The sequence below is a fragment of the Kogia breviceps genome, chromosome 14 (assembly GCF_026419965.1).
Source record: "Kogia breviceps isolate mKogBre1 chromosome 14, mKogBre1 haplotype 1, whole genome shotgun sequence".
Lineage (NCBI taxonomy): Eukaryota > Metazoa > Chordata > Mammalia > Artiodactyla > Physeteridae > Kogia > Kogia breviceps.
Genome location: NC_081323.1, coordinates 30,578,026 through 30,590,390, shown reverse-complemented (window position 1 = coordinate 30,590,390; position 12,365 = coordinate 30,578,026). Strand labels below are relative to the sequence as shown.

At 36.9% G+C, this 12,365-nt stretch overlaps 1 protein-coding gene across 2 annotated transcripts in view; it reads right to left on the bottom strand.

Annotated features, from left to right (window-relative positions):
- Positions 1–12,365, bottom strand: part of XRN2 (5'-3' exoribonuclease 2) — a 78,783-nt gene that overhangs the window by 23,877 nt on the left and 42,541 nt on the right. For both annotated transcript variants that reach the window (XM_067013469.1, XM_059036308.2), the window contains 5 exons: positions 11,580–11,652; positions 7,768–7,851; positions 6,611–6,708; positions 5,882–5,961; positions 4,633–4,689 (listed from right to left, as the gene is read on the bottom strand). In XM_067013469.1, coding sequence (XP_066869570.1) covers positions 4,633–4,689; positions 5,882–5,961; positions 6,611–6,708; positions 7,768–7,851; positions 11,580–11,652 — 392 coding nt within the window. The remainder of the gene's footprint in view (positions 1–4,632; positions 4,690–5,881; positions 5,962–6,610; positions 6,709–7,767; positions 7,852–11,579; positions 11,653–12,365) is intronic.

The following is a 12,365-nucleotide window of genomic DNA, read 5'->3' as shown; positions in this document are numbered from 1 at the left end:
TTCCATTATTCGTGTTCATGCTCTGAAAGGGAAAAAATTTCCACGCTGATAAGAAAACAATCTCCAAGATCTCTCCCACTTCCCCTCAGAACCGCACTCAACAGCGTGATCTTATACTTAATATGGTTCAAGCCACTGGGAGATAGAAAAGGAGTATTTAAAAATAAATTTGGAGGTCCCCCACTGAACAAGGGACACTACTTATGATCTGAAAGATTAAAGCGTTCTTTCCACTTGGATCTTTGAGAACAATTTGAAGATTTATTCTCTCCTAGAAAGAGTTAAGCTTTTACTGGTTGTGAGATTTTTCTGTATGTTAATTTGTTCCCCAAAATATATACTAAGAACTATTATGTTTCTAGAAATTAAAGTAGCAACAGAAGCTAAAGCACAACTCTACTGTACTTTTTTCCAGTGTGATAACATCAGCCACAACTTAAACTTCCTAAAGGTAAAACAGACTTAGGCAGGGACCCATTAGGCAAAGGCCCAAAGGGTAACTTTTTATTTGGATCCAAACTTTCAAAGTGCCTTTTATTTTTCAGGTTAATGTAATTCAAATTTTTATAGGTAGAGCATTAAAAATAATGGAAAAAAATTTCATTATACTAAAATATATGAATAAAAATAATGGGGAAAAATATAGATTACTGAGAAATTCCCACCATTAGAAACAAGAGGCATTAATTGTGGAGAGTTAACTGGGGAGGGAAAGCAGTAACACAGAGATAAAAGTCAGAAGCACCCTCAGGGAGGAGACGAGTTAACAGAACAACCTCTGGACCCAACAGGCGGCTAAGGTCAGAGAGTGGTGCATAGATTCATATTGTTTCATCTAACTGGTGAACAGGGGAGGGGGTTTAACCACTCCCTCAAGGTGGAATAGTGCCAACTCAGCCAGCATAAGCTTCTACCCTCCAGACCAGCTCCGACGAGGGCTTGTACAGTAGATCCCCTCCTTGGTAGGTAACCTCCCTATTATTTTAATCATTTAATTGTCTTCATAAACACATTAAGGACAATATAAATTAAAAATTTTAAACCTAAGCATAGTTGTAAAGTAAGGAAACTGAACAGTGCTTTTATTTTTATCACAAGTAGCACTTTAGACACTAGATGTAAGAAGAAAATATTGCAGCAAAGTCTAAATAGAAAAAAAAAACAGAATGCACACCTTTCCAATTCCATTCACTTTAAGAATTATCCTGAGAAACGCTATTTAAGTACTACTATTGTTTGAGAGTGCTAGCACACATCACAAAGAAAGCAGAAAACTCCAGAAATCTTTTCATTTTTACCTTTCCCTGATACATTCCATTATTAATGCTCAATCAGCAAACCACTGCAAACTGTTCACGATTCATATGCTTGACATTTTAAAGCACTTAAAGAGTTTATAGGACATAACAATGTCTTTTCTGACATCCTATCAGAAGAGGTTAACCAGTTGTGTCCTATGAAGTATTACAGGCAGTGAAAGTTAAACCCTCCCAAGTGTTCCCAACCATCAAGTCTGTTACTGATTTTGTGTCCTCCACTTCTTCAGGTTTTGGATCTCAAGTTACCTGCTTGCCAACCATGAGTCTTACAAACATGGCAGTACTGGTCATTACATTAAAAATCTATCTTCACGTACATCCACATTTTAAAAACATTTCCTTGTAGACAGAAAACATTCTATCCCTTGCCTGATCCAGCCAAAAGTGAACACAGAACGTTTGAGAAGCAGTCCTCTGAAGAAGTAAGTCTGGGCTCTTAGAAGACTCTGGCAAACACGGGTTCCAACACTATGAACAGCCAAGCTTTTACATGGGTTTAGAAGGATGCCAGGTGCCATGAGAGAAAAACAGAAATCTGACAATGCTACTAATGAAAACATCTCTAAAGATTACATAAACCAGATTACCTTTGAGAAGAGAAGAAAAGCAATGAAGGGTAGGCAAAGGGAAGAGCATTCCAAGCACTGGGAGAAAGGCACAGAGATGAGTGGGACACAGAAGGGACCAGCCTGGAGAGCAAGGAGGAGGCGTCCCTGAGGAGCTGTGGGGACTCAGGCACAGAGCACGGCTCCACCAAATTATGGCAGGAACCAAAGATCGCCGAGGGGTGGCAGTGTTTAAGAGAGATGAGACAACAGATTCAGTGGGAAGGAAGGTGGCATAAAATAAAATCAGCTAGGAGAGCACTACGGTAATCCAGGAGGAGAGAGTACAGAACAGGCTCACTGGGAAAAGCCAGATATGAAAAATAATGGGGAAGAAAAAAATATTCCAGAGCAGTGGTATAGGTACAAGGTATAGGTACAAGGAGTCGTGTAAAGTGCGAAGCCAAAGCTCCTAAGTCTGGGCATCTGGGGGAACAGGAGGTCAAGGGACAGAACGGAGAAATGGGAAAGGAGGTGTGTGAGGGACGCAGAACAAAGCAGCCAGTGTGGACACAGAGTCCGAGGTGAGACCAAGGGGGTGTGTGTGCATCTACTCCCCCAGATGGATAGAAAATTGTGCTGCTACACCAGGAAGATAACCTTTTTGTAATTTAAAAATCACATACAGGTTTTATATATTTAAATTTGACAAAGAATTATGCTAAGCAAATTACAATGGTGGAGGAAGAGCAGAATGAGGAAAATTCAGGGAGATAGCTCAGTCCTGTTCAAAGTTAAACTGTTACTATGTTGAACGATTTATGGAATCAGAATTGGAAAAAAAAAATCCTAGCGAACAGCTGATTGTATTCTCTAAGAATCCTTCTATGAACTTAAGATACTTCAATAACTTCTAAAATATACTTTCTCAATACTACAGATCAGACCTAACACGATGGGAAGAACCTACCTAAAGTCATTGTGAGGAAACAACTTCTCAAACATGGAATGCAATACCAGATGCATGCAAACAGAGAAGGGGGAAAATATCAAGAGTCAAAACAGACAAAAATAACTGGCAGTTCACTCTGGAGGCTACCTTTTCAGATTTTTTGTTTATAAAGCAAAAAAAACCCACTAGGATACACAAGAAACCCTGAAACAAACACACGCAAAACTACAGTAAACTGCATCTCAGCCTCAACATGACCCCTCAGAGAAAACACTGAAAATCACCTCATACGGTAAGAGTTAACACTTTGGTCTTTCACGAATCTCTAGGAAATCAACTCAATTAAGTCAATTTTATTATGAAGTTATATTCAATATATACCTGAATATACAGCTGAATCTGAGATTTCTTTTATAAATTAATAAATCTTGTGAAAATAGTGGATACCAAACAACATCAAAGGCCATTTCAGACTCAGAAATCACCACCACCATATCACCATACAAACAAAAACTCCAGGATCTGTCAAGTTTGTAACTCTTCCTTTGGGCAAGTCTCTATCCTAATTAGATAGTTAAGAAGAAATAACTATTTTTAGAGGGCTGTGAAGGAAGACCCTTGAGAACATGTTGAGAAATTGAGGAGCACAGCAAACAGAGAGGACAGGTGGGAGTAACTGGCCTGAAGCTCGGCTGGGAGCCAAAGACCCCAGGGGTTAATACACAGAGTCCACACTGGCTCTGCTTCAGCCAGACTGTTTGTGGTGGGCACAGCAGCTTGGCTTACGGTTCTGAATCCCACCCTTAACAAAAGAGCCCACAGACAAAGAGCCAGGACAAATTATGTGCAAAGATAAACAAAAATTGTGGGTAGAGATAAATAAAGGCAACTAATTTAGGAAGATTTTCCAAATTCACAACGGTTTTCTTTAAGTAAAAGCCTTTCTAGAATGGCAGTTGCTATCTAAATCCATGAAAGACAGGAAAATAAACATACTTATATGTCACAATGAGAAATCTAAGTAAAATCCAAAATATTCCCTGAGAATGAGAGAAATAATAATGTGTGGGAAAGGAGTATTCAGGAACAGCTTTTACAAAATCCTTGAATTACTAGAATATTTGCCCTACTCTCATCTAAAGACTGAAGAAAACAACAACATAAACCCTGCCATCAAGATTAGTAATTACATACAACAGTTACATAAATGAGTAGTAAGTTTGTTGATTTTTTATCTAAATAGCTATATTATATTTTACATACTCAGTAAAAAATGCTATCACCATTGAAGAAACGAAGTGTAAGTTTTCCAGATAGTAGAAATTAGCCCCTTGTTTATAAATGTTGATAAAAAAATGCCACAAATTCACTCTATCTCATCTTAACCAAAATAAAGTATATTAACAGTTTTGTTTTTAAACTCCGCAGGGCCACGACTATAAATGTAATAAATAGTCTTACAATATGGTGAAGCTGTGTGGGCCTCTGGGGTGAAGAAGTCTGTTTGCACATACACAGCAAACTACTCCTGGAAACTCCTACTTTCTACCTCCCACTTTTCTAATCCAGGAAGAATTAGAGGTTGTTAGGGGAAACCAGAAAGCAGAGAAGCAAGCTTGTTAAATCAGTAACCTTAACAATATACATAATTTAAAGTCAAGAGGCTCTACTCGGAGGTCTGCAACACAGGGACTCTCCGATCTCAAAGCACTGCTGGAATAACAGCTACCATTTCCCAGTGAACCAGTCTTCTTAAACTTATCTGCAAGTTCAGAGCTGCATTCTGGGCAAATGTCAGCAGTTTGGGGAAACATACCTGATCGCAGCGTTTTGTGTCAGATCCCTTAACATGGGAACAGGAGAACACACTATACTAAAAAGAAACAAGAGAAGAACCATATATTTGTGAATTGTAACCTTTTGGATAGTGGAAGCAAGATGTTGCTATGTTTCTGAGGAATCATTAAACTGCATCAGCAAAACAATATAATTGTATATATCTTTTAAAAAGGGCTTTGTCTTCCTTGCTTATAATCTCACTAACAGAAAACAATTATGGGCAACGGGCTTTTATCAGAATTTGTAAAGAATACCTACAAACCAACAAGGGGGAAGTGGGGGGACAGATAACAGAAAAACAGAACAGGTATTTCATAAATGAGGAAAACCAAATAGTTAAGAACAAGCATACACCAAATTGACAAAAATTAAGGTCGTGACAATCCCAAGAGTTTACAAGAACATAGAGCAATGGGATCTCTCACAAACTGATACAGATTATAAAATAGTGTAATCACTTTGGAAAACCCCCTGATACTATCTAGAAAAGATGAAGATACACATATTTTATGACCTGCAATTCTAGTCCTCGATCTATATACCCTTGAGCAGCAGTTCTCAAACTCTGATCTCAGAGCCCCTTCTTTATACTCTCAACAATTGAGGACCCCAAATAACTTTTGTTTATTATGTTGGTTATATCTGTCAATATTTACCTATTAAAAATTAAAACTAAGAAAATTTTTAAACACTAATTTAAAGATAATACTAATAAACCTATTATTGAAAACCTAATAAGATAATTTAGTAATAAACCTACCATTAATTTATATAACATTTTTATGAAAAAAACCACTATATTTTACAAAGCAAAACAAAAACAAATGAGAGGAATGTTACTGTTTTAACTTTCTTTAATACATGGCTTAGTATCTATCTTAATAGCTGGATTCTGTTATCTGCTTCTGATTCAATCTCTTGAGATATCACACTACATTTAGCCTCTGGAAAACTCCACCATACGCTCAAAGGGAGGAAAAGAGTGAGAAAGGCAAACAGCATCATAACACCTTAGTATTATTATGAAAATAATTCTGATCTTGCAGATTGCCCCAAGAGCTGGGCTTTGACCCCAAGTCTTTTTTTAGTCCAGGGGTATTCTGTTGTTGTTTTGTTTTCTCACTACTTTCTCATTATTACTAGAAAATGAAACATTTAGGCAACAAAGTAAAAATGCTAACTATACATCTTCCCAATCGTTTCAATTATATACAATGAATGCTTACTGATCTGGAAGAATGGCTTCTTCATCCAAAGAAAACTTTCCTTGAATCCCATGACATAGTTCAGGTGGTACATCCACTGACTGTGGAAAAACACAGCCCTGATTATACACCCAAAAGAATGGAAAGCAGGGACTAAAACATATGCTTGTTCGTCAGCGTTCACAGGAATAACATTCCTAACAGCTAAAAGGTGGAAACCACTGAAGTTCCCATCAACAGATGAGTGGATAAACAAAATGTAGTGTATACACACAATGGAATATTATTCAACCATAAAAGGAAGGAAATTCTGACACAAGATGGCTGAACCTTGAAAAATGCTAAGTGAAGTGAGCCAGATACAAGAGGACAAATACTACTATATGATGCGACTTATGTGAGGTATCAAGATTAGGCAAATTCACAGAGTCAGAAAGAAGAGACGTTACCAGAGGCTGGGAGGAGGGGAGGATGGAGAGGCAGTGTTTCATGTTGTTTAATGGGTACAGAGTTTCTGACTGGGAAGATGAAGAAGTTCTGGAAACGGACAGTTGGTGGTAGTTGCACAACTTTGCAGATGGTCTTAATGCCACAGAATTATACACTTAAAAATGCTTAAAATGGTAAATCATGTTTATATTTTACCAAATTTAAAAAAGGTATTCCTGATTAATTAACTAGGTATTCCTGATTAATTAACCAAATAAATATACTGTTTAAAAACACTTCATGATGGAAGGGAGACCGTACCTCTGTGGAACCTGTCTTGTACAGCTCTAAAAGGAAGTCGTGCAGTGGGTGATGTTTCCCCACAAATAAGACATCGCCTCCAAGACTGTTTCTTCTAGCTGGGGGGAAAGTAGGAAAAGAATAAAGATCAAACAATTATATCTGCAAGACCAATTTTTATGACAACAAAATTAAAAGATACATCTAGGGCTTCCCTGGTGGCGCAGTGGTTGAGAGTCCGCCTGGCGATGCAGGAGACACGGGTTCGTGCCCTGGTCCGGGAAGATCCCACATGCCGCGGAGCGACTAAGCCCGTGAGCCATGGCCGCTGGGCCTGCGCGTCCGGAGCCTGTGCTCCGCAACGGGAGAGGCCACAACAGTGAGAGGCCCGCATACCGCAAAAAAAAAAAAAAAAAAAATACATCTAAATTTTAAAAACAAGTTTGTGAAAAATAATTTAACAATAATAGGTCTAAAGAGGTGATATGTCTCTGCAGAAGAAAAAAACCTTTTCGACAATAAGGCTTCAAAAATCAATGACTATCAAAAAAAAAATTACTAAAATATACCTGAATTATTATGGGATTGCAAGATAAGGGTCAGAGTTTTCTTATTTATACAGAACTCAATTTCTTATTATAAGAAATAAACATTCCCTGAGGAAACACAAATTGTATCATCTGAGAACAAAAATTATCCTAAGAATGGCTGATGGAGATATTATTTCTATAGGTTTGTTACACTGGCATTAAATAAATTTTCCAATTGAGCCCAGCCTTGCAATCTCCCAATATTTTAACTGTCAGTATTAATGACAAAATCCCACTTTTTGTGAAAAATAACATTTCAAGTTAACACTCTGAGAGCAAATGCTTTTGACTCAACTTACCCTTCAAGCAAAGTTATTGTTATTTGGGGGGTAGGGGAGGAGGAAGTGAAGAAGGGAGATGGAGGAAATCTAATACTTATAACTTAAAAGTTTCATTTAATTACTGTTCAATTTACAGATAATAAATTTTAAGAAACAAATTTAACTTTTGTTACAAAGAAGTAAAATCAATGATTTCTGCTCCCTTTGTGAAAAATTCACAAATGAAAAACAAGATCTAATTTTATAAGGAAACGTGAAGTCTGTGTCCCACAGACTCAATGCTGCCTGAGTGGGGTGTTGGCCTTACTCTCTTCGGGGGTGAGGTCCGGGTACACCTCTTCCAGGGCAGCTCGCAGTCTTCGCTCATCCACGAACGGCAACAGAGCCACACCTGGGGACATAAACGCACACCAACCGCCCAGCTATTAGGGTCACCTAAATTCCAACTGGTCCAAATGAACATTTCTACTAGAATCTCCCTGCTAATATAAAAATATTTGGGAACTGAACTCTAATCTTTAGCGAAAATTCAAATGTAGGAGAAAAAATTCCAAATTTCCCACCCTTAAAATGGCTCATATGGAAAACCATGTTTGATCTTAAACTCTGTGATAATAAAGTTTTTAAATTAAATGAACAAGTGGCCACCTAGACACCAGCCTCTCTCTGTTCTCGCCCTCCTTACTAGATGCCCTCAGGCAAACCAGTCAATCTCCCAAAGGCTTGGGTTCATCCTTTCATCTTTTTAGGACCTTGGTTTCTTCTTTTGTACAGAGATCATTCAACAAAAATACTCAGAAGTTCTGTTTAACTAGAATACTTGAAATGACTCTTGCAGCTCTAAAATTGCATAATATTCTGTTATATTTTAAGACCTAATAATTAACTTACATACACAAAAAATTTTAGACACTTGTTTGCTTAAATTAACTTTAGGGGCGGGTAGAATAGATGATTATTTTCAGGCTGAAAACTGTCCCCTGGAGTGTGCTAGAATTGAGATCATTGCTTTATCTGGACCCATGTGCATAATCTTCAAAGAAACACACCAGTAATACAATATCTATTACTAGAAAAATATACGAAGTTATTGAAGCATAATAAGTGCTGCTGTATACAGTACAAATAGTATTTTGGCCAATAAAAATTTTAAGATAAATAGCAAAGAGAAATGTTAAATAAAGCTAAATAATTTTGAAACTACTGCCACTCAAAACTGCTGTATTTGTGATTTTTTCCCTTTAAAATGATGAGAAATGAAAGGTTTCCAAAGTTGTCATTAATTATTTAGCTACCATATTTTCAAAGTTAGGAAACATCTTCAATTGTACTACAAGTAAGGAGAATACCTAGTTAAGGGGAATACTAACTTCTAGTGTGAATTTTATGGGGCCTAAAAATCTGGTAAACACTTAGATGGAAAAAACCTAGAAAGTTGTTCAAGTGGTAATTAGTCATTCACTTAACAAAAATTATAACATGAAAAACTACAACATTATCTAGCTTTCGTTTTCTACCTACTAGATTTAGGATCTAAAAAATTATCAGAAAGACTTTCCTGCAATATCAACTCCAGAAGCTAATTCCAAACAGTAAGCAACTTGCAGTGCTAATGACAGCAATATGGTTAACAAGTAACAAACGAGCCCTAATGGCCAAGGGAGGAAGGAACGCCTTACACCCAGGTGTGACAGTGGTAGTGCTTGAGGAATGAGCTGATAGTAAAAATGACAGCAGCAGCAGCTACTGTTTTCTGAGCACCTATTTCCTATGTTACATGCTTTGGTTCATTTAAACCTCTCAACAGCCCAGAGGCAGCCCAAATGGTGGTAATATTTAGTTAAACACACAACAGTGGTCAGACTCTGGGTTCAGATCTTAGTTCTGACACTGTGTGACTCTGATCAAATTACTAAAATTCTCTGTTCATATATAAAATACATAGCATTCAAAATATCTATGCTATATTATTATATATAATAATTGTAAGTACACATAGTCAATAAATGTTGGAAAAATACCCAGATACATTTTATCATCTATCATTTTAAGATGTACTCAACTTAGGCAAGAACTTAACTAAGTATTATCATTAGTTTCCATAAGATTTAAAGATATGTATGGAGAAAAAACTACATCTCCTAACAGTAGTAAATTTTACCTCAAGAAAGGTGTGTTTTTGCTACAGAGTCTAATAAATGAAAATATTTATATAAAATATAAAAATATTAAAGGTCTGAGTTTAAACCCATGCTAAAATTCATCTGGAATCTTAAGGGACCCCAGACAGCCAAAACAATCTTTAAAAAGAAAAATAAAGTTGGAGGACTCATATCTCCTGATTTCAAAACTGCCTACAAAGCTACAGTAATTAAAATAGTACGGTGCTGGCATAAGACAGACATTCTGACCAATGGAATAAACAGCCCAGAAATAAACCCTCATACACACTCAAATGATTTTCAACAAGGGTGCCAAGACCACTCAGTGGGGAAAGGGCAGTCTCTCCAACAACCGGTGGTGGGAAAATGGATATCCACACGCAAAAGAATGAAGTTGGACCCTTACATTACACCATATACAAAAATTAACTCAAAATGGCTGTATGTCCTAAATGTAAGAGCCAGAACTATAAAACTCTTAGAAGAAAATATAGGGAGCAAGCTTCATGACACTGGATTTGGCAGTGATTTCTTAGACACCAAAAGCAAAAGCAACAACAACAAAAACAGTCCAACAAAAATTGGACTTCATCAAAATTAATAATATATAAAGTACACCTATATAATAAAACAACAAAACCCCAATTCAAAAATGGGCAAAGGACCTGAAAAGACAATTTTCCAAAAAAAGATACACAAATAGCTAATAAGCACATGAAAAAAGAAATGATCAACATAATTAATCATTAGGGAAATGAAAAATCAAAACCACAGTGAGATACCACTTCACACCCATCCAGATGGCTATTATCAAAAAACAAAATAAATACTGGCAAGGGTGTGGAGAAACTAACTGATGTGCACTGCCTTACTTTTCCTCTGCACAATTTATACTACAATGACAGTCAGCAAGTCATCTGCATGTTTATATATTTATTTATTCATTTAACAAACACTTACATAAATAACTTTACTTATTTTTACTTTACTACTTCCTGTTCTCCTATGCCTCCTCTCCCTCTATGTTACTACTCTACAAAGCATCTTCAAAAGCAACCTAAGACCCCAATCTTTTTACCTATAACACAATATGCTTACAGAGTACAACACTTGCACAGCCCCAATCAACGGGTTGCATTTCCCACTATCAATCTGTTAAAGTAATACGAAATTCCTGTTACTACATAAATCAAAAGTCAACCCTAAAATCTCATAAAGTAATTATTTCAGTTGGTAAATTATTATTTATTCCCCTTTCCCTCCACAGTTCTCTTGAAGTTATTTTATTGGTCTCTGTACCCCAGAGAATAATCAGGGAAAAAGAATGAAAGCATGGTATTACCAAACATGCTTATCATTCTAGAAAAATATATGGTGGAAGAAGAGGTTAAAATGATTTGCTGAAAGGGACTTTGGTGTGAAACAACAATTGGCTTACTGTGTGAGAGGCTTTCTTGTGTATTACCGTCATCAAACATTTTTTGAGTGGGAAATATCACCTTACATTTAGTACTAATTTTTATTGCCATTCTTTCTACAAAGTCTGTGAACAGAATGGAATGAGAATATACAGATAAATAAGAAATAAACTTTAAGTATGATTAGTGTTAAGTATGTAAACTGAATTTCTAATTCATTTTTCAAAAGTTTCCACAGAGTGTAAGTAAATCTCCACATGGACACTCCCATGTTTCTACATTGCTCAGCAACTTCACAAGGCGTCAGTGACTGAAAGGAGCAAGTCCCATTAATTAATCACAAAGGAGATTAAAAAATATGATTAATGTATTTCAACCCATTTATTGTTTACCATAGTGTGACTATTAAAATATCAATCATTGCTAATCCCAGTTTGGATGGCAAAATATAGAAATTCTTTCATCCCATAAATCATGTTTGTGCACAGTTTTACCAAGAGAAAATTATTTTAACGAAAAGGAATAATGTCAAATTTTACCTTGCCATGCATACTTCTTCCCATTCAAATCAACAGCAAAATCTTCTGGGTAGAAGTCAATTATACTAGAATCCTATACCAGGAAGACAAGTAAAGATTCAAAAAGTGAAGTCACATATTTCTGTTACAAAGAATTTGATATAACATTTGATCACGTTATCATGCCTGATAAGAAAATGAGCGTCCTTTCCTTTCAAAAATGGTATTCTTTAAATTGCAGGTCTAGTGAAACAAAATTAACTATTATATACATTTTTTTAAAAAATATATTTATTTTTGGCTGTGTTGGGTCTTCGTTGCTGCACACGGGCTTTCTCTAGTTGCGGCTAGCGGGGGCTACTCTTCATTGCGGTGCACAGGCTACTCATTGCGGTGGCTCCTCGTGTTGCGGAGCACGGGCTCTAGAGCACAGGCTCGGTAGTTGTGGCACACGGGCTTAGTTGCTCCACAGCATGTGGGATCTTCCCGGACCAGGGCTCGAACCTATGTCCCCTGCATTGGCAGGCGAATTCTTAACCACAGTGCCACCAGGGAAGCCTCAACAATCATATTTTAAAAGATGAAAAAAAAGAGCATTATTATAGAGGAATTTTATTTTATTTTTTATTTTTTTAATTTTTTTTAATTTTTTTTTTTTTTTGCGGTATGCGGGCCTCTCACTGCTGTGGCCTCTCCCGCTGCGGAGCACAGGCTCCGGACGCGCAGGCCCAGCGGCCATGGCTCACGGGCCTAGCTGCTCCGCGGCATGTGGGATCCTCCCGGACCAGGGCACGAACCCGTGACCCC